Genomic DNA, 19,406 nt, shown 5'->3' with positions numbered 1-19,406 from the left:
TTCTCTTTCTCCGACACAAGGGGAATGATGCATCACTTTCTCACCGTGGACCTTGTCGTCCCTCCGCCGGACAAACTGCCTCAATTGAGGCCGCCCCCCACCCACGCTGCTGGATTCCCAGGTAACACGATTGGGGCCCATTTTTGGAATTGCATAGTTCTCTGCACCCCGGAATGAGGAGAGGCCTTTGCAGGCCTTGGGGGTCCATTGACTCTATTTCCTCTATTATTCATATTCTTCTCAATACACTCTGGGTGAACTTTCATTTTACACACCCTCCCGTTTCATCGATTCACCGGCCTTCGGCCCCTCGGATTTTGTACCTTACCCTGCGAAGGAAAGTAACCGGGATTAATTTTATTGATTCTAAATCCCTCATGAGATCTTCACACTTCTTTCATTTCTTATGTGCGGTAATATATATCGTGAGGGAGGAGAGTATGAGGAATGGAAATTCCATACCCGGAGCTATGTTTTCATTTGTTCTGCACTTGCTATGTCTCACTCGCTTGGAACCCCAGTGCTTGTATGAGGCCAGACTCATTGACCGATTCAGGCGAAACCAAAAACAGAATTCGAGCTACAAAGAAACCTCAGCACACAAAACACATGCTATAACTCACAATGGTGTGATACCCGTATCACTTCAGTGCTGCAAAAATGGCAAGACACCACGCAAGTGGCCTCGACAACGCAATTCCTCCTGTACAATGCAATATTTTACCGAGCTTGCGGACCGTTTGTTAAACATCAAGAAAATGGAAATCGCTTGGGAATCGCACACCCAATGCTCTTCGCCATAATTAGAAACCTCCCTGTTTCCACTTGACCGGACGTGTTCACGCCATGGTTGCATTTGGAACCTTTCTCACACTGCTGGGACTCTAGAACTGCGCGTCGTGCGTCGAGACTGCCTTGGGTGAGTTGTCGGGAATGTGATAGCCCCGAGAAGAGAGCACCAGCTTGCACAATGTTCCAGGATTTGTTCATCGTCAATCCGTGCTGTGTCTCTCTAAAATCTATGTTGTTTCGCCCGACACCAACTCGCCTGCCATGCCGCTCACTCATGACAATCTCATCACAGACACAAGAGCGCCTTGTGGGAACGGTCGCAACCATGGAAAGGATCGAAGATGCACCCGTTGCAGCGAGATCAGAAGATAAAAGCGCTCTGAATCGTTGAAGACCTTAAACTGATGTTTGGCACGTTCCATGATTCTCGATGCCACGGCTCCAAACCTTGAGGCACTTAGGCACAAACTCCAACCTCAGATCATTGCCAATCGATCCAGGTGGGAAAACATCCCGGTCCGCGAGCTCGAGATCGGTATTGGAACCTATTATATCAGACGCAGCTCGGCTGACGTGGATAGGCTCGCCCAAGTTGCTATCGCGCGGGGAGATTCCATCCGATGCACTAATGGCGGGCTTCCCACCACGGAAGGCGTGGAAAGACTCTACCAATCGTTCGACGACTTCTGCAAAGACGCCACATCTTGTCTTCATGGCAGGGATGAGTTTGAAAAGCCTATCGCCAAAGCGGAAAAATTGGAAGTTGCTTGGGCGGTGCACAATCATGTCAGATTTCCGAAGAGACAACCATCTTCGGGCGCAATGAGGACTGACTTCACAGTGGTATCGTAATGGAATACGGGACCACGAGCGAATGGTTTCAGGGAAGTATATTAAACCCTGATCGCTGGAACCTTTTTTATCGATGACTGGTGGTTGCCCGGCGGTGGTACGCTCTATGTCGGTGACTGATTTTGTGGCGTTGTCGCGTGAAATATGCATGGAAACTCATTTCTCCTGCTATTTCTGTCGATGACAAACTTCTGCCAGGAAATCGTGTCGTCCGACGAGCCCAAAGCTTTTGTGGGTATCAGAAATGACGACACGGAGCTTGATCATAGGGGCAGCCATTACACTTCACCATGACGGTGACCTCCATGGAGTTGAAAGCGTTGATGGATTGGGGATACAGGTCTACAACACACCCAGTCTATGACCAGGTGTTCGTGCCCAGCCCGGAGTTTCAGTTTGTTGAGATGCGTGCTAATTATACGCTTGTTGACATGCGCGTCACCCAAGCCATCGAGAACCTCACTGGCGAGCTCACCCTGTCCACCAGCTCTTCGGCTTCCTCGAGCCCGCCACTTACTCGACCTGTGACCAAGCTCAGCACAAACGGCATATCATTACAGGTTAGCAGCAGTTTAGTCCACAAACGGATTCGAAAGACAGACCTAGCTGTCGCAATGGCTATCGGAAGCTCGCAGGAGAGAACGTTGCAGAATCTCTTAAGCGAACGCAAGTCTCTCCATCATGAGAACAGGTCACCGACTGGGAGCGCAGCACGCCAGGCTGAAGCTATTCATACGGCACAAACACGCAGGAATATAGGAATAGCGGTAGTGCATCTCGGAAGCGGAGTGGCTTTCACTTACGATGTCATATCCACCCAGTTAGCCCAACTTGTCGCCTAAAATCTGCCTGAAAAATCTGCAACTCTTATCCATAATAGTGACAATTCCTTACGCGCATGGGTTTATCATTCTGCTCTGTTACATACACTCTGTTTTGCGCCAACTCTCAGAACGGTACTAGCGAGTAGTTACCGCTTCAGGTACGTGAAAGGTTTTTTTTTTCCTTAAAGTTTACTCCCTCTGAACCAGCCAAATACCAAGACTCTTACAACCTGTGACGAGAGAGCTGGCCGAGTATATTTTGTTATGAGCCCCCAAGTGGCTGTACGATCCGTGGCGTACAGCCAGATAGCCGCGCACCAAAGACTGGGTACGAGGTGTCTGATAGTTGCGTATCATTCCAGGGAACAACAAACAACAACGAGCGCGGGAAGGCTTGCAACGATGCGCAAGTTTATTTTTGATAGCGAGAACTGACTAGCTGGAAATTAGCAAGATCGCCGAGTGACCCAAATCCATGCTGAGTTGGGACGCGTCAACGAGATCAGCTGATGGCTGAGTAACCCGTCAATTGCGTGCTGAATTCCTATCGGTCCTCCAATCTGGCAAGGTGGGGCAAGATGCGCCAACCGACTGCTTCGAAAATCTATCCCCATTCGGATCAGCTTTTCTGGAAAAGGAAAGTAAAATATCATCATGCCTGGGACATTCTCAAGGTAATATATCAGCCTCAATCTCCCAGTGAACCTGACTTCTCTACCCCCAACGACCCGATCATGTCTAGTGATAAGAAAATCATTACTGTCATCGGAAGCACTGGATTGCAAGGGGGAAGCGTGGTTCGTTCTCTCCTCGCGGACGGAACCTTCGCTGTTCGAGCCCTTACCCGCAACGTAAACGGAGACGCAGCTACGAAGCTCAAAGCGGCCGGAGCTGAGGTCGTCTCTGCCGATCTCGAGGACGTCGAGTCGCTCAAAAAGGCTTTCAGGGGCGCATATGGTGTTTTTGGTGTTACTGGTGAGAGTTACGATTGTTATTAATTAATAGGTATTCCACTGACCAATCCATTGCACGCCAGACTGTGAGCAACTGCTTGAACAATGTGAGATGTTACTGATCGTCGGTGGCTACCAGTTTTTGCTCTGTATTTTGGTGTCGAGAAGCTTGATCAGGCCAAATCCCGCGATCATGAGACCCAACATGGGAAGAATATCGTTGACGCCGCCGAGGCGGAAGGAATCAAGCATCTGGTTTGGAGGTATGAAGGTGACCCGCATATGCACTCGTGCATCTAACTGGATGGTCCTCAGCACGCTGGACGACACTTCGAGCTCCGGTGTACACGTATATCACTTCATCGTACGTAAACACAAATATCCACTCTGACCATTTTCTTACGTCATTTTATTAACAGGGCAAAGCCAATGGTATATTCTCTTCATTACGTACTTGAGATCCGTCCATGAACACGTACCGTCCGATATGCAGTGGACAAATATATCCAGACGAAAAAGGTTCCCACCACAACGCTGTTTACGTCTGTCTACTTCAATAACCTGGTCAACTTTGGGGTGCGTGTTTGCACGTCCGTATTAACTTCACAGGATTTCGACAGAACTTTCTGGTCCTAGTGGTTGAAGAAGGAAGGAGACACCATCAAAGTTGATGTCCCACTTCCTTACGACGTACCAGTCCCTTGGTATGAGGCGACCGCGACTGGGGAATGGGTATTTGCATCATTATCATGGTGCACTACTTCATACGAATGATCGTTCCACAGGTCAAGAATATCCTTAAAAACCCAGATGAATGGATCGGTATGTGGCTCGGAATGCACCAATTGCAGACGATTCTGACCTTTTACAGGCAAGAGGGCTGAAGCTTATGGAAGTTTGAACACAGCAGAGGAAATTGCAGAGGTTCTAAAGAGGAAGACGGCGAAAAATGTCGTTCTGAACAAAGTCACGCACGAGCAGTTCCATAGCAAAGAGTTCCACGATGCAATTGGCGATGAGATCTGGTTGAAGTAAGTGAAGGCCTCTATGATCTGCAATCTGCAAATTTACTTAATGTCAACTGCAGCAACAAGTACATTGTCGAAGGAGGGTAAGATTTCTAGAGTTTGAGGGCGCATGCCTTCCCTGACCAGCCCTGAACTCTAGATTGGTCCGAGATGCGGAACTCTCGAATCGAATTAACCCGAATGCTTCTAACTTTGAGCAATTTGTCGAGAGGGATGAAGCTATCAAGGCCCTGCTTTCTTCGTGAGCTCACATATGGCGGGAGTTGTTTTCCGGAATCGAAGTCCAGGTGGCTGCACGCCTCGGAATGACTGAACTGTAATCACAAACATTGGGCCAATGAGGCTATATCGCGTGCACTTTAATGACTTGGCTCAGTGCACCGACCTACGGACATCCTTTCAGCCGCTGCCCTTGAAAGTCTTGAGAATGGAAACGGTTGTTAAGATCAACTATGGAACCTGCCCTATAGTTCACAATCTCTGACGCATGCCATTTAGCACCCTACCGGATCGAGCTCCTGCGGTTCAAGGTAGGGATTCCAGGACTGTGCAGGGAATGACTGTTGCTGTCATATGGGATATAACCCGACTGCAACGCCTGCCGGACCGGGGAACATGCGGAAGCACACCTGTTGCCCCGACGGCTGTCATTGGTAACACTAAATACAGTTGACTGTTGAGCGCTGAGCGAGACAGTAGATCCGGGCGCTGTCAGCCCGGCCTCCTAATATCAGGAAGATCGGACAGACCTTCCAGGAGCTCCGTGCATACGGAGCACCTGAGAACTCGGTCAGGTTTTCCTGATGGATACTCGAACAACAGCTGATTGATGCCAGTGTTTCTAGAGCTTGAAACTAGCCTCGATCCCTCTCAGTATTCATAGCAGGACATGAGAAATTAAATGCCACGCTAATGTCGAAGAACTGATGGGAGTACAGTCCGTACCCCAAGTCCGCTCGGACGTGCCACTTCAAGGGGAATGGTTGCGCTTTTCCGCATCTTTGACCGACCAATGGTGACAATAATCCCTGAAGCCACACGAAGTGAAGTCGAATCGAAGCTACGGCCCTTGGTTCGAAGAGACTCTTTGAATCTGATGGCTTCCCCCACCGTGAACTAGACGCATATCCAGCCGGAGGCCGGGGAGACCCAATATTATCGGTCACGAAGCACTCCGATAAACGGTTTCTCCCGCAGACGGGCGTCCTTAGTACGACAGCTTCCTTCGCACCCGCTTTTTTCTTCATGTGGAGAGGCTCGACTTCTCCTTATCTCATCATTAGTTTGTGGATTCATGAGAAGATGCCGCAGAAGGCTATAGCCGAGCTAGGCAATGCGGTGCAGACGTATGATATGGCAATTCTGAACGCTGATAAGGATATGCATCCTGATGATGTAGTTCTCCGCAGCAGTGACGCACCGTATCACTTCTACACGATGGGACGACTCCTGGGTGCAAAACAATTGTATGACAAAGCATATCAGATCACCAGAAAAATTCATCGTTGATTGGGCTGCGGTGGGCACTGCCGGTGGTGAGAGCCCGTTGGCCACCGGGGAGAAAGGTGGTACGTAATGACGTTTTTTTTCCTTCTGTTCTTCATGGCGCCATTCAGCGCACCTTGTGCATAAAAGAAGGGGATTCGTGAAGGGATATCATCCTAGGTGACCAGCCTCTACTTATTGGAATAGCAGTCCTAGAGATGCGAATAGAAACCAGAACCTCCAGATGGCCGCACCATTCACACGGAGCACATCGCCATTGATATGTGGGGGGAGTGGAGTTTCGACATGTGCATTATCATTCGAGTCGAGTCGACCAGATGACAGAACTAAATCATGTGAATGATTACCTAAACATCGCAATCGGCCTTTCAGGTGACCAGCTTCTATAAAGGCCTTGGTCTTGACAGGTCATCTATTCACATGCATGTTAGATGGGGCGGGAGGCCATTGTAGACATAGAGGCTGAGTTATCTCGAGTATGATGACATAAGCGTGAGGATTCGAGGTATAAGAAGAGGGGCACTAGCTCCATGCACACCTTCCAGACTCCAGAGTCCTACTTTGATTCAACCTCTTTACCTATTGGATCATGTCTAGCGGCAAGAAGATTATTGCTGTTGTCGGAAGCACTGGGTTGCAAGGGGGGAGTGTGGTTCGTTCTCTCCTCGCGGACGGAACCTTTGCTGTTCGAGCCCTTACCCGCAACGCAAACGGGGACGCAGCCACGAAGCTCAAAGCCGCTGGAGCCGAAGTCGTCTCTGCCGATCTCGAGGATGTCGAGTCGCTCAAAAAGGCTTTCAGAGGCGCATATGGCGTTTTTGGCGTTACTGGTGAGGGATATGGCCATTATGATGATCGATCAAGGGTATCCAACTAACCGATCTGTTGCATGTCAGACTGTAAGCGACTGAATGAGCAATGTGAAGCGTTTTTGATTGTGGCTGTCAGTCTTTGCTCTATATGTTGGCGTCGAGAAGTTTGATCAAGCCAAATCCCGCGATCATGAGACCCAACTTGGGAAGAATATCGTTGATGCCGCCGAAGCGGAAGGAACCAAACATCTAGTTTGGAGGTATGAACGTATTAATCCGTGTGTGCATCTCGCGCATCTAATTGGGTGGTGCTCAGCACGCTGGACGACACTTCGCGCGACGGCGGCGTCCACGTATATCACTTCGTCGTACGTAAAACACAACATCCGTTCTCACAAGTTCCTTATGTGTTTTTTTATCAGAGCAAAGCCAATGGTGCAGTTCATATATATTCTCTTCATTTACTTGGAATTTATCCATGAACAACGTCCGATATGCAGTGGACAAACACATCCAGACGAAGAAGGTTCCCACGACATTCCTGTTTACGTCTCCCTACTTCAACAACATAACGAAGTTTGGGGTACGTGTTTACATGTTCGCAGCAACTTCACCGATTTTTGACCGAACTTTGTGGTCCCAGTGGTTGAAGAAGGAAGGGGATACCATCAATGTTAATGTCCCACTTCCTTACGACGTACCGGTTCCTTTTTATGAAGCGACCGCGACTGGAGAATGGGTATTCACATCATTACTGTTATGGCACGTTGCTCTATACGAATAACTGTTCCATAGGTCAAGAATATCTTTAAAAACCCAGATGAATGGATCGGTATGTGATTCGGAGTGTACCGATCGCAGATGATTCTGACCTTTCGGTGGTTACAGGCAAGAGAGCTGACGCTTACGGAGGTTCGAACACAGCAGTGGAAATTGCAGAGGCTCTAAAGAAGAAGACGGCGAAAAATGTCGTTCTGAACAAAGTCACGCACGAGCAATTCAACAGTAAAGAGTTTCACGATGCACTTGGCGATGAGCTCTGGTTGAAGTAAGTGAAAACCTTTATGATCTGCAAGCTGCAAATTTACTTAATGCCAACTGCAGCAACAAGTACATTGTTGATGGAGGGTAAGATTGTTAGGGTCCAAGGACGCATGTCTTCTCTGAATCAGCTCTGCACTCCAGATTGGTCCGAGATGCGGAACTCTCGAAGCGAGCCAACCCAAATGGTTCCAACCTTGAGCAATTTGTCGAGAGGGATGAAGCCATCAAAGCATTCCTTTCTTCGTGAGCTTACATATGTTGGAATGGTTGTCCGTTAGTTTTCCGGAAATCTAATTCAGGGTGGCTGTACGCCTTGGAATGACTGAACTGTAATCACAAACGTCGGGCCAATAAACTAGGCTACTGCGCGCAGTTTGACAACCCAACTCAGCGCACTGACATCCTTTCACCCGTCGCCGCTCTGAGAACGGGAATCCGGGGACAGCAGTGCGACATGTTTGTCGAAACCGACTATGGAGTGTGTCCTATGGACTTATGGTCGTTTCCTTTGATTTTTCTCAGTATTCATAGCAGGACGTGCAGAGTTAGATACCACGCTACTGTCGAGGACAGCATCAGAACTGAAGTCCATATCTCCAAATTCGCTCGGAGAAGACACTTCGTCAAGTGGATCGAAAGGTTGCGCGCTTCAGAAATGATTGTGGCTCAAGGAGGAGACCTTCCGGAAAAGAAACGAAGCCGGTCCGAAGTTTCCCATCGAGTCGAGGCGGCTTGAAGAGGAGACAAATTTGGACCTGATGACTTCCCTCCACCGGCAAAGTCATGGGCTTTCTAAGAGGCTGGTAGCCTGCTTATAAAGGAATGCATCGGCGTGAGTTGCAGCTATGTAGTCCGGAGTAATCTCCCCTTCGGGCCGGAGAGAAGATGGCTCCGGATTACGGGTCGCGACGTATACGATAACCGGTTTTACCGGGAGCCTTATAATAGCTTGAGAGTTAGTAAGAAGAAGACAAGATCAGGCGAACCTACGGCTGTGTTCTTTTTTTCAGCTGGACCACCGTTTTCTCGCTCTCTGATTGGCTGAAGCCTCGCTCTTTAAGGTTTTAGCCTTGACCTCGAGTTATGACGGATTCGAGATGGAATTCGATTGACTTTCATCGGTGTTGGAGAGTCTCCTGTGCGTGTTCAGAACAGATCGGCTTTCTTTCGGCTAAGTGGTATGTTTTGACATCGATTTGTTCACGATGAATGCGGCCAAGTTTTTTACCTTCCATCCAACTACTATTGGATTAGTGACACCCGTGCTCATTGACACTTTGACTTTGTTTTCTTTCATTTGACACGTCACCTAACGACCAGGTTATACCTTGGTCGACACACTTATCCAATGATTGCTGGGCTTGTCGTCGTCAATCAGGATCGATAGTCGCATCATTGCGATGTCGCATTCTAGACAACAGATTAGGTGAAGAGGTTGGAGCGGCATGTGAAGAAGTGCGCATCGATGAGATAGATGACGCATGTGGGCCGGTCAGGAAACTCAAACACAACCGGAGATGAGATAAGCTAGCTGGCTGGCCCCAAACAGGCGATGACTTAAGCGACCGGATCCCACATCGGTGATGAGCTAAGCAAGCAGAACCAAAATGGGTGAGGAAGAGCCCTAAAGGGGCGATGAGCTAAGCGAGTGCATCCCAAATGGGAGCTGAAGTAAGCGCCTTCATCCAATGAGAGTGTGTGAGACCTCGCTCCAACCAATCGGCGTTCGCGATTCGTGGAGCGTGTCCGCGCTCTTTATATATAGTAGATACCCCATGGCCGGAAAGCAGTGCAGTTATATAAATATGTCAATTCTGAACGCTGATAAGGTTATTGATCAACACTGACGCGACATACTACTTCTACACAATGAGGCCCCTATGTGCAAAACTATTGTATGACAAAGCATATATATAAGGATGCGCCCGGGTCACTAGAAAAAATCTATCGTCACGGCTGGCACCATTGAAACTTCGACGGCCGGCCCTGGCTGAGGGCGTATTAGCCACCAAGGAGAAATGTGGTGTACAATGATGCGGATTTTCCCTTAATCGCGCCACTCAGCGCGCCCTGCACGAATTACTGACTAGCAGAAGCCTACAGCACAGCACTGGGTAGGATGATACGTGAAGGGAAATACATTGAAATGGGACCAACCCCTATCATTCCAAGAGGGAAACGCCAAGGGCGGATACGAATAGTGTTCAGAACCTCTAGAAGGCCGCGCAGTTCACGTGGAGCACATCTCCAATATTGATATGTAGGGAATTGGGGCGAGATTGGGTCATACGACATCGCGATCCTTGTGGACGGTTGACAGAATCAATCAAATCATGTGGATGATTACCTAAACATCTTGGTCCCGAACCAATCGGAAAGCCTTTTGGTCTGACAGGTCATCTATTCACATGCATGTTGGATTGACGCGAGTCTATTGCGCCAGACATCGTGCAAGAATGAGTAATCCAGGCACATCCGAATTTGTTCTTTGTGGCGTGACGCCGCTGTACTTACAACGAATTCGCCCAACTTGTATATCTGACATAAGCGTGAGGATTCAAGGTATAAGAGGGGCGGTTCCATCGAACACCTCCCTTCATAGTCCTACTTTGATTCAACCTCTTTACTCGTTTAATCATGTCTAGTGACAAGAAGATTATTGCTGTCATCGGAAGCACTGGAGTGCAAGGAGGCAGCGTAGTTCGTTCTCTCCTAGCGGACGGGACCTTTGCCATTCGAGCCCTTACTCGCAACGTAAACGGAGACGCAGCCACGAAGCTCAAAGCGGCCGGAGTCGAGGTCGTTTCTGCCGATCTCGAGGATGTCGAGTCGCTTAAAAAGGCCTTCAGAGGCGCATACGGCGTTTTTGGTGTTACTGGTGAGTCTGCGGTGGATACGGTCAATATGTGTTCCACTGACCCAATCCATATTGCATGCCAGACTGTGAGCAACTGCATGAGTGATGAGAAATGTCGCTGATCGTCTAATGGCTACCAGACGCCACTCTGTTTCTTGGTGTCGAGAAGTATAATCATGCCGGAGCCCGCGATCATGAGACCCAACATGGGAAGAATATCGTTGACGCATCCGAAGCGGAAGGAATCAAGCATCTGGTTTGGAGGTACGATTGAAGGCAGTATTCCGAGTATGCGTCTCGTGTATCTAATCGGATGGTGCTCAGCACGCTGGAAAACACTTCGCCCTCCGGCGTCCACGTATATCACTTCGTCGTACGTAAAATACAACTTCAGCTCTGACAATTTTCTTATGTGTTTTGTTATCAGAGTAAAGCTAATGGTACAGTTCCTATATATTCTCTTCGTTCACCTGAAATCTATCCATGAACACCGTCCGATGTGCAGTGGACAAATACATCCAGACGAAGGAGGTCCCCACGACATTCCTGTTTACGTCTCCCTATTTCAGCAACATAACGAAGTTTGGGGTGCGTCTTAGCACGTTCGCATTGTTACTTCACCGATTTTTGACGGAATTGTTTGGTTTCAGTGGTTGAAAAAGGATGGAGACACCATCAATGTTAAAGCCCCACTTCCTTACGACGTACCAATTCCTTTTTATGATCCGACCGAGACTGGAGAATGGGTAGATCACATTACTGTTTTATGGTGCATTCCTTTATCTGAATAATCGTTCCACAGGTCAAGAATATCCTCAAAAACCCAGATGAATGGATTGGTACGTCGGCACGGAATGTTACTAATTTGTAGCTGACCTTTTTCGTCGGTGTTTACAGGCAAGAGAGTTGACGCTTATGGAAGTACGAATACAGCAGAGGAAATTGCAGAGGTTCTAAAAGGGAAGACGACGAAAAATGTCGTTCTGAACAAAGTCACGAGCGAGCAGTTCCACAGTAAAGAGTTTCACGATGCACTTGGGGATGGGTTATGGTTGAAGTGAGTGAAGACCTCTATGATCTGCAGTCTGCAAATTTACCTAATGCCAAATGCAGCAACAAGTTCATTGTCGAAGGAGGGTAAGGTTTTTTTTCTTTTAGAATTTGAGAGCGTTGCCTTGTCTGAACCAGCCCTTCCACACCAGATTGATCCGAGATGCGGAACTCTCGAAGCGAGCCAACCCGAATGCTGCTAACTTTGAGCAATATGTCGAGAGGGATGAGGCCATCAAAGCCATACTTTCTTAGTGAGCTTAGTACGCATGATGGCACGAGTATTGGAACGGTTCACTGTTAGTTGTCGGGAAACTCTACTCCAGGCTCGGAATGTAATCACAAACATTGAAACAATAAACTTGAATGTAGGCTATTGCGTGCAATTTGACAACCCTGACTCAGTGCACCGACCTAGTATCCTTTCAACCGTCGCCTCTCTGAGAGTTCCAAGAGCGGGGATCGGGACCAGCAAGCTACGGTATGCAGTATGGAGACGTTCGCACCTTTTCTCATTCCCTTGATCAATGGCGCCAGTTCATTTCCAGAGCTTTGCTCTGCAAATTTCACACGGCCTCTTGTAACCGAGAACACCGTGCGGACACATACGCAGACATGCGGAGCCCTCTAACGGCTGTAGGGTCATCGCGAAAATTATCGGTTGGTAAGAGGCTGGTCCCTGTTTTCGCACACAGAAGGTAGTTGCAAGAACGAATATGGAAATCCTACATAATTAATGTGGATTTGACAAGAATGATAATGATGCACCTCACGTCACGGCTGCTCGATGGCAATTCTCTGTACACACACTGGCACCTGTGGCCCTGACAATCCTTTTCACGGCAGGACAAGTGCTTGCCAACTTGGCTCCTCCAGGTCCGTTCAACACGGCGAATGATTGTCGGTTTTCTGGCTGGTATGTCTTGGGGAGGAGTGATGGGGATATGGTGATGGTGAAGCAGAGCCCAACCTTGTGGGCCTGTATTCGAGTTTTCGTGATTGTCCCGAACACGCCTCAAGATATACATATTGCTCCGGACGCATGGGGTTTATGACATGCTCGTTTTTTGCATCTTCCAAGACATGGTGCGTGGGCAATGCAGGAATATGATAGTTAAGATTCGTGTGCATAAGCAGCAGAGTATTGGGGATGAAGCTAATCACACGAATACGTCCACACAGCACCCAAGGCATGAAAACAGGTGGAGTCTGCAGCACCAAGGCCACATTAAACACACACAATGGTAGGTAAGTAACACACAGCAAATGGCAGATAGCAACGGAATCTTTGATGAAAGTTAGGGTCTTGGCGTGATGATGGGTTTACATGAGCTGGTGAGGCTGCAGAATGATCGTGCCAAACACGGAGTGAATGATATCAGATAAATGACAACTACTGGCGCAGTGGTTTGAGCCTTCATTTATGAGGAACGCCTCGGAACGGCATCCGAGATTGTTAAGTGATTCCCGGGAGCCCGAGCCAAACTCGGGGTGTACGATGTTGATTGGACCCACGCCAGAGCTTCACACTTTCTTCATTCACAAGGAGGGCCTCAGAATGTCGTCCAAGGTTGGTAAGCGATGCATCTAGACTCCCAAGTGCTCCAGCCAAATCCGGGGTGTATGATGCCGGATGGGCGTCAACCAGCTCGTGCCAGAGCTGCACACTTTCTTCGATCACAGTGAGCGCCTCGGAATGGCGTCCAACTTTGCCGAGTGATATAAAAAGATTCTGGAGCGCTCCAGCCAAATTCGGGGTGTATGATTTTGGATGGGTGTCAACTAGCTTGCGCCAGAGTCCCACACTTTCTTCAATCACCATGAGCGCCTCGGAATGGCGTCAAGTGATGCAAAAAGATTCAGGAGCGCTCCAGCCAAATTTGGGGTGTATGGTGTTGGATGAGTGGCAACTAGCTCATGCCAGAGGTGCACACTTTCTTCAATCACGGTGAGTGCTTTGGAATGACATCCAAGTTTGTCAAGTGATACAGAAAGATCCCGGAGCGCTCGAGCCAAATCCGAGGTGTATGATGTTGGATGGGTGGCAACTAGCTCACGCCAGAGTTGCACACTTTCTTCAATCACCGTGAGTGCTTTGGAATGGTGTCCAGCTTTGTTGAGTGATACAGAAAGATTCCGGAGCACTCGAGCCAAATTCAGGGTGTATGATGTTGGATGGGTGGCAACTAGCCCGCGCCAGAGTTGCACACTCTCTTTAATCACCGTGAGTGCCTCAGAATGGTGTCCAACCTTGTCAAGTGGTACAAAAAAACCCTGGAGCGCTCGAGCCAAACCTGGGGCGTATAATATTGAATGGGCGACAACTAGCTCACGCCAGAGTTTGACACTTTCTTCATTCACGAGGAGTGCCTCAGAATGTCGTCCAAGGTTGGTGAGTGATGCATCTAGATTCCCGAGTGCTCGAGCCAGATCCAGGGTGTAGGACTCTGAGTCCGTAGACACAAGGCAACGGCACAGTGCAACTGAATCACTTGCCAACTCATACGCCTCCTGGAATCTTAAAAAGAATGCAAGATTTCTCCTCACATTGCGAAACACTCTGACCAACTTGTGAATGACCTCTTTGGAGGCCTGATCAACGTTCAACTGAATAGAACATGAGACTGAACAAGAGCCTCAAATGTTCGCTACTGATGATTCGTACCTTGGCCCATTCAGGGAACGATGATATACTGATGTACCCTTCCGTCCTCACACAGACTTCCACCCAGCGCAATATCTGCTTGTTGAGAAATGCGTGAATAGGCACATTGAGCGCCCCCAGCGGCCCCCGAAATTGGCTGAGGTGATGCACGAAATGCCGACATGCGTAATGGACGTGTTCGGACAGCGCCTCTTGAGGAACAAGTGGCAGCTTAGCTTTACGGGATAAGCCCTTAATCAGCCCCAAATCCCTCATAGTGGGAAGATCTTTATTCAAGATTTCGATGCAGCGCAAGGCCACTCGGTCATTCTCCCTCCTCGCATCCACTCCAAACCGATGAAGTATGGGCGATTGTGGATTGACTCGGTCCGTGAGAAAGTCACGAAACGATTGGTGCAAAATACGAATTGGTTTGTCAGGATCCCCAACCCCCGAGATCAGGGGCGCAAGCTGAGCTAATGTATGTCGGACGTCCGACTTCAGCAGTGGTGAGAGAATGGCATCCCAGGCCGCAACAGATAGTGGTTTCTGGACGATTAGAATTGCTCCCATCACGATCGGGTAGTCATGCACGAAATCGTCATCCTTCCAGTTACACTTCTCTAAAATACTTGCATACAGCCTATCCATCATTTCCTCAGCGGAAGGCTTTGATCGGTTGAGATCTTCATCCAACAGTTTCTTCAGCATTTTCGCAGCATCACTACCACTGACCTTCATATAATCAAAGACAGTACTGATCCAAATGAACAAGCTGCCCGCTCGCTCCCGTATGCTGTGGACTAATGTATCTTCTTCCCCGATTCCATCTTCCAAACCAGGATGCACATCCCTCAGTTCGTATAGTTGTGATCGGATGTAGACAGCACAGTCATGCATGTTGGCATCGTCTGAAAGATCGATGGTGAGGCGATCGATAGGGTAATTCGGTGATAGGAAACGGTCAACGAGGTCAAATTGCCTCGAAGTGAGAAAGAATTTGATGTTAGGTGGTAGTTTTGGGACTGCTTTCCGAAGTATGTCGGCAAGACGTGGGAATGACTTTGTGTCGCACTCATCCAACGCATCAATGATAATCACCATAGGACGGTCAGACGAGGATGTCCTGAGACGGAGAGGTTCAGCCACAAGTTTCTCGAATTGCGTCGCGAATGGGGCAGTCGAGAGGGCTGGGTCCTCCTGAAGAGTCGATATGAGGGAGGCACGGTATGCAGGGTCGTGGGTTGCCATAGATCGAGCCATGCCGCTGAATAGATGGTCCGGCCGCGACTGCTCGCCTGCTTTGAAAAAGAAGCTTGACGATGATATATTTTCTCTTTTACACTCCTCTGCGATTGAGAGCGCAACAGCTGTCTTGCCGGCACCGGCCACGGCCGTTAGCAGCAATACACGATTCTTGCTATCCTCCGTGGTACGACACCACGCCATAATACGCTCAATCAGATCAATCCTAGTGTCTTTCAGGCACGGGTGAGTTGAATCGTGATGGGCAACAATAGGATATTTGAGTTCATTCAGAACTGAGGAGTCTTCTACTCCACGAGTTAATCGATCTTGATTGATTGCTATTGCACCAACCGTCAAGTTTGTCTCCAGCTACGTTGTTTCGATAATCAGAACAGAACAGAACAGAACCGTAACTGGTGATCAAATGGAATTACCTGGAACGTTGCCAAGGCTTCGCTGAAATCTTTCTTTAAATCATCGATCCTACCGCCGGGGTTCGTCATATGAGAGAAGAAGTTGCGGACACCAGACTGCCTTTCCATCTTTCCACGCAATCGACCGATTTCAATTTGAATGCGCTGCAGCACCCTACAAAATACCTACGTTGTGCAACAGTAATGGCTTGCATAGTGCAGGGACTACCTACTCGCCTAGCTTCTTGACGCTTTCCACCCACGGCTTAGGCTCTTCGTTAGATCCATCACACGAATTGATGGCTGTAACCACATGGACCATAGCGTTGCCGATATATTTTCCGAAACGCTCCCATTCATCCTTATTTACCCTGAACTTCTACACAATGCAGATTTTCAACTTCCGTTCCATGATCGGTATAAATTGTTACTAACTTTGATTTCAGTGAGGATGAAGAGTGTGGTATTGGTGGCAGCATGTAGGGGAGGGAACACTCCTGACGCAGTATTGACAGCGGTGAGAACTGGAATTACAACATCGCCTCCCACGGCAAGGAGATCGGTGACCCTCTGCTTCAGCGACATGGTCAATAATGGGTGGATGGAAAGATGGGGAGAAAGGTCGGACGCGGAGCGTAGACGCTGTGCAGTTCACAGCCATGGGATCGCCGTAATGGCACAATTCATCCCATTGCGCACTGGTGGAATGTCGAAAGTCTCGCGGCAGATTCCGTCCAATCTCATTGCAATTGTCGATACGAACCATAAAGTCACCTCCCAAGTCAACATATGCTGGAGGTGCTTAACTTTCTATTCCAATAGAGGCTGGTGACCTGCCTGGCTTAACTTCGTCCTGCCTACGGACTTTGTTTAAGCTCGAAATAGTCCTTCACGCCGGCAGACCATACTAGGCAGGACTCCAGCCTCTATGACTTCGTAATAATATATGACCATACATCAAATTTATCATAGTTATTCTCGCCGTTATATGGTTTGACCTTGGCGCGCGAGCCTGCTTGGTGGTCCCTCTTCTTGAGCAACGATATTAGAAGGCTCGTTTCATTCTTTAGACTTGATCGGCGAGCGCACATATGCGTCCAGGATTGGACAATGGAAACTATAGGACAGGCTCCAAAGTTGGTTTCGACAAACATCTATAGCTTGCTACTCCGGACCTCCATTCTCAGAGCGACGAGGTCTAACATTTGTGATTACAATTCAGTCATTCCAAGGCGTGCAGCCACTTGGAACTAGATCTCTGGAAAAACTAACAGATAACGATAACCATTCCGACACTCTCGTCATTCGTAAGCTCATGAGGAAAGAAAAGCGTTGATGGCCTCATCCCTCTCGAGAAATTCCTCAAGGTTGGAACCATTTGGGTTGGCTCGCTTCGAGAGTTCCGCATCTCGGACCATTCTAGAGTACAGAGCTGATTTCAGAGAAGGCATGCGTCGTTGAATCCTAACAATCTTACCCTCCATCGACAACGTACTGGTTACTGCAATTGGCATTAGGTAAATTTGCAACTTGCAGATCATAAAGGTCTTCTTCACTTACGTCAACCGGAACAGACCGCCAAGTTCATCGTGAAACTCTTTACTGTTGAACTCCTCATGCGTGACTTTGTTCAGAACAACATTTTTCGCCGTCTTCCTCCTTAGAGTCTCTGCAATTTCCACTGCTGTGTACGAACCCCCGTAAGCGTCAGCCCGCTTGCCTGTAACCGCGGAAAGGTCAGAATCGTCTGCGATTGGTGCATTCCGAATCACCTACCGATCCATTCATCTGGGTTTTTAAGGATATTCTTGACCTGTGGAATAATTATTTGTATGAAGATGAAGCAATGTGCCATAATAGTAATGATGTGAATACCCATTCTCCAGTCGCGGTTGCTTCATAAAAAGGGTATGGTACGTCGTAAGGAAATGGGATATTAATATTGATGGTGTCCCCTTCCTTCTTCAGCCACTGGGACCATAAAGTGTGGTCAAACATCGGTGAAGTTGATGCGAACGTGTAAACACGTACCCCAAACTTCGTTAAGTTGTTGAAGTAGCCAGATGTAAATAAGAATGTGGCGGGGACCTTCTTCGCCTGGATGTATTTGTCCACTGCATATTGGATGGTGTCCATAGACAAATTTCGAGTAATGAAGATAATATATGCACTGTACCATTGGCTTTGCTCTGTTAATAAAACAACATAAGAAAATAATCAGAGTGGATGCTGTGTTTACGTACGACGAAGTGATGCACATGTATGCCGATGCTCGAAGTGTCGTCCAGCGTGCTGAGCACCACCCAATTAGATGCACGAGATGCACACACGGATTGGTACGTTCATACCTCCAAACCAGATGCTTGGTTCCTTCCGCTTCGGCGGCATCAACGATATTCTTCCCAAGTTGGGTCTCATGATCGCGGGATTTGGCCTGGTCAAGCTTCTCGACACCAAGATACAGAGCGAGGACTGGCAGCCACAGACAATCAGCAATGCTTCACATTGCTCATTCAGTCGCTTACAATCTGACATGCAACGGATCGGTCAGTTGGATACTATTGATCATGACTACAGTGATGTCCCTCACCAGTGACGCCAAAAACGCCATATGCGCCTCTGAAAGCCTTTTTGAGCAACTCGACATCCTCGAGGTCGGCAAAGACGACCTCGGCTCCGGCGGCCTTGAGCTTCGTGGCTGCGTCCCCGTTTACGTTGCGGGTAAGGGCTCGAACAGCAAAGGTCCCGTCCGCGAGGAGAGAACGAACCACACTTCCCCCTTGCGACCCAGTGCTTCCGACAACAGCAATAATCTTCTTGTTGCTAGACATGTGAAGAGGTTGAATTTAAAGAGGACTCTGGGGGAAGGTGTGGATGGAGTGCCCCTCTTCTTATACCTTGAATTCTCATGCTTACGCCAGAGATACTAGGAAAACCCGTTGTAAGTACAGCGGCCCCGTCACGCCGTAAGAAAAAAATTGGATGTGTCTGGATATATTACTCATTCTTGTTGGCGCAATAGACCCGCGTCTATCTAACACTGGAGTGCTCGCTTCGCGAGCTCCGGAGGTTAGGACTAGTCTCGATCCTTTATTTTCAGTATTCGTGACGGAGAACTAAGAGGCGAGTTAATTCCCGTATCTCTGCAGAGTCGGCTCGGAGGCATCACTTGATCATGAGGAACGTTTGTGCATGCGCGTCTTTTCTCATCCTCTTGATCGAAGCCGCGCGCCGTGAGTAAGTGTATATTAAAATTTGAACCGCATGATCACCGAATGCGTTTACTCCTGCATCTCATACGTACAGGCTATTTGTAAGAGAGGTTGCATCGGCCCCGTAAATCTGGAGTGGTCTTCCCTTCGGGCCCCGGATGACGTGAAGGA

At 48.5% G+C, this 19,406-nt stretch overlaps 8 protein-coding genes across 8 annotated transcripts; 5 read left to right on the top strand and 3 right to left on the bottom strand.

Annotated features, from left to right (window-relative positions):
• The first annotated feature begins 27 nt into the window (after positions 1-27).
• EI90DRAFT_151211 (uncharacterized protein) lies at positions 28-1,008 on the top strand. Its single transcript, XM_039051858.1, has one exon. The coding sequence runs from the start codon at positions 174-176 to the stop codon at positions 801-803; it is 630 nt and encodes a 209-aa protein (XP_038919066.1). The 5' UTR covers positions 28-173; the 3' UTR covers positions 804-1,008.
• Positions 1,009-1,789: 781 nt separating this feature from the next.
• EI90DRAFT_151569 (uncharacterized protein) lies at positions 1,790-2,905 on the top strand. The gene is made up of 2 exons (XM_039051860.1): positions 1,790-2,464; positions 2,525-2,905. The coding sequence occupies exons 1-2, from the start codon at positions 1,935-1,937 to the stop codon at positions 2,652-2,654; spliced, it is 660 nt and encodes a 219-aa protein (XP_038919065.1). The 5' UTR covers positions 1,790-1,934; the 3' UTR covers positions 2,655-2,905.
• A 141-nt stretch (positions 2,906-3,046) lies between these two features.
• EI90DRAFT_3152485 (uncharacterized protein) lies at positions 3,047-4,901 on the top strand (the record flags this gene model as incomplete). The annotated part of the gene is made up of 11 exons (XM_039065793.1): positions 3,047-3,443; positions 3,505-3,528; positions 3,561-3,684; positions 3,737-3,785; positions 3,841-3,853; positions 3,915-3,997; positions 4,058-4,153; positions 4,207-4,243; positions 4,293-4,452; positions 4,509-4,532; positions 4,589-4,901. 11 exons carry the CDS (start codon positions 3,047-3,049, stop codon positions 4,692-4,694), a joined length of 1,113 nt encoding a protein of 370 aa, XP_038919064.1. The 3' UTR covers positions 4,695-4,901.
• Positions 4,902-6,526: 1,625 nt separating this feature from the next.
• On the top strand, positions 6,527-8,069 carry EI90DRAFT_3045034 (NmrA-domain-containing protein). Its single transcript, XM_039059381.1, has 9 exons — positions 6,527-6,785; positions 6,904-7,027; positions 7,084-7,139; positions 7,268-7,350; positions 7,411-7,506; positions 7,563-7,599; positions 7,656-7,815; positions 7,872-7,895; positions 7,953-8,069. The coding sequence occupies exons 1-9, from the start codon at positions 6,545-6,547 to the stop codon at positions 8,056-8,058; spliced, it is 927 nt and encodes a 308-aa protein (XP_038919063.1). The 5' UTR covers positions 6,527-6,544; the 3' UTR covers positions 8,059-8,069.
• Positions 8,070-9,825: 1,756 nt separating this feature from the next.
• On the bottom strand, positions 9,826-10,122 carry EI90DRAFT_3045028 (uncharacterized protein). Its single transcript, XM_039059380.1, has one exon. It carries the CDS (start codon positions 10,104-10,106, stop codon positions 9,909-9,911), a length of 198 nt encoding a protein of 65 aa, XP_038919062.1. The 5' UTR covers positions 10,107-10,122; the 3' UTR covers positions 9,826-9,908.
• Positions 10,123-10,185: 63 nt separating this feature from the next.
• Positions 10,186-12,054, top strand: EI90DRAFT_3152483 (uncharacterized protein). Its single transcript, XM_039065792.1, has 10 exons — positions 10,186-10,689; positions 10,806-10,932; positions 10,993-11,041; positions 11,096-11,108; positions 11,174-11,256; positions 11,319-11,414; positions 11,471-11,507; positions 11,566-11,725; positions 11,782-11,805; positions 11,871-12,054. Exons 1-10 carry the CDS (start codon positions 10,449-10,451, stop codon positions 11,971-11,973), a joined length of 933 nt encoding a protein of 310 aa, XP_038919061.1. The 5' UTR covers positions 10,186-10,448; the 3' UTR covers positions 11,974-12,054.
• A 1,177-nt stretch (positions 12,055-13,231) lies between these two features.
• EI90DRAFT_3168326 (uncharacterized protein) lies at positions 13,232-16,307 on the bottom strand. Its single transcript, XM_039066308.1, has 4 exons — positions 16,253-16,307; positions 16,045-16,198; positions 14,384-15,979; positions 13,232-14,325 (listed from the first exon to the last, which is right to left on the bottom strand). The coding sequence occupies exons 2-4, from the start codon at positions 16,150-16,152 to the stop codon at positions 13,534-13,536; spliced, it is 2,496 nt and encodes an 831-aa protein (XP_038919060.1). The 5' UTR covers positions 16,153-16,198; positions 16,253-16,307; the 3' UTR covers positions 13,232-13,533.
• Positions 16,308-17,136: 829 nt separating this feature from the next.
• On the bottom strand, positions 17,137-18,855 carry EI90DRAFT_3045003 (uncharacterized protein; the record flags this gene model as incomplete). Its single annotated transcript, XM_039059379.1, has 9 exons — positions 17,137-17,442; positions 17,501-17,524; positions 17,584-17,743; positions 17,800-17,836; positions 17,899-17,994; positions 18,055-18,137; positions 18,263-18,315; positions 18,372-18,495; positions 18,614-18,855. Coding segments are annotated over 9 exons (925 nt in total), but the record flags the coding sequence as incomplete, so codon positions are not given.
• Positions 18,856-19,406: the final 551 nt, after the last annotated feature.

This window comes from Cantharellus anzutake, assembly GCF_015039405.1.
Source record: "Cantharellus anzutake strain C23 chromosome Unknown EI90scaffold_11, whole genome shotgun sequence".
NCBI classification, from domain to species: domain Eukaryota; kingdom Fungi; phylum Basidiomycota; class Agaricomycetes; order Cantharellales; family Hydnaceae; genus Cantharellus; species Cantharellus anzutake.
Note: the sequence above shows the minus strand (reverse complement) of the source record. Positions and strands in the feature narration are given on the sequence as shown.

What these genes read in the sequence shown, in the direction of transcription:
- EI90DRAFT_151211 (XM_039051858.1), top strand. Translation starts at nt 174, where the DNA reads ATGAGGAGAGGCCTTTGCAGGCCTTGGGGGTCCATTGACTCTATTTCC.
- EI90DRAFT_151569 (XM_039051860.1), top strand. Translation starts at nt 1,935, where the DNA reads ATGACGGTGACCTCCATGGAGTTGAAAGCGTTGATGGATTGGGGATAC. An exon ending in TACGATGTCATATCCACCCA is followed by an intron (nt 2,465 to 2,524) that starts GTTAGCCCAACT and finishes TATCCATAATAG; the next exon opens with TGACAATTCCTTACGCGCAT.
- EI90DRAFT_3045034 (XM_039059381.1), top strand. Translation starts at nt 6,545, where the DNA reads ATGTCTAGCGGCAAGAAGATTATTGCTGTTGTCGGAAGCACTGGGTTG. An exon ending in ACCAAACATCTAGTTTGGAG is followed by an intron (nt 7,028 to 7,083) that starts GTATGAACGTAT and finishes GGTGGTGCTCAG; the next exon opens with CACGCTGGACGACACTTCGC. An exon ending in CGACCGCGACTGGAGAATGG is followed by an intron (nt 7,507 to 7,562) that starts GTATTCACATCA and finishes ACTGTTCCATAG; the next exon opens with GTCAAGAATATCTTTAAAAA.
- EI90DRAFT_3045028 (XM_039059380.1), bottom strand. Translation starts at nt 10,106, where the DNA reads ATGTCGTATGACCCAATCTCGCCCCAATTCCCTACATATCAATATTGG.
- EI90DRAFT_3152483 (XM_039065792.1), top strand. Translation starts at nt 10,449, where the DNA reads ATGTCTAGTGACAAGAAGATTATTGCTGTCATCGGAAGCACTGGAGTG. An exon ending in ATCAAGCATCTGGTTTGGAG is followed by an intron (nt 10,933 to 10,992) that starts GTACGATTGAAG and finishes GATGGTGCTCAG; the next exon opens with CACGCTGGAAAACACTTCGC. An exon ending in CGACCGAGACTGGAGAATGG is followed by an intron (nt 11,415 to 11,470) that starts GTAGATCACATT and finishes ATCGTTCCACAG; the next exon opens with GTCAAGAATATCCTCAAAAA.
- EI90DRAFT_3168326 (XM_039066308.1), bottom strand. Translation starts at nt 16,152, where the DNA reads ATGGAAAGGCAGTCTGGTGTCCGCAACTTCTTCTCTCATATGACGAAC. An exon ending in AAGCCTTGGCAACGTTCCAG is followed by an intron (nt 15,980 to 16,044) that starts GTAATTCCATTT and finishes GAAACAACGTAG; the next exon opens with CTGGAGACAAACTTGACGGT. An exon ending in CGTTCCCTGAATGGGCCAAG is followed by an intron (nt 14,326 to 14,383) that starts GTACGAATCATC and finishes TGTTCTATTCAG; the next exon opens with TTGAACGTTGATCAGGCCTC.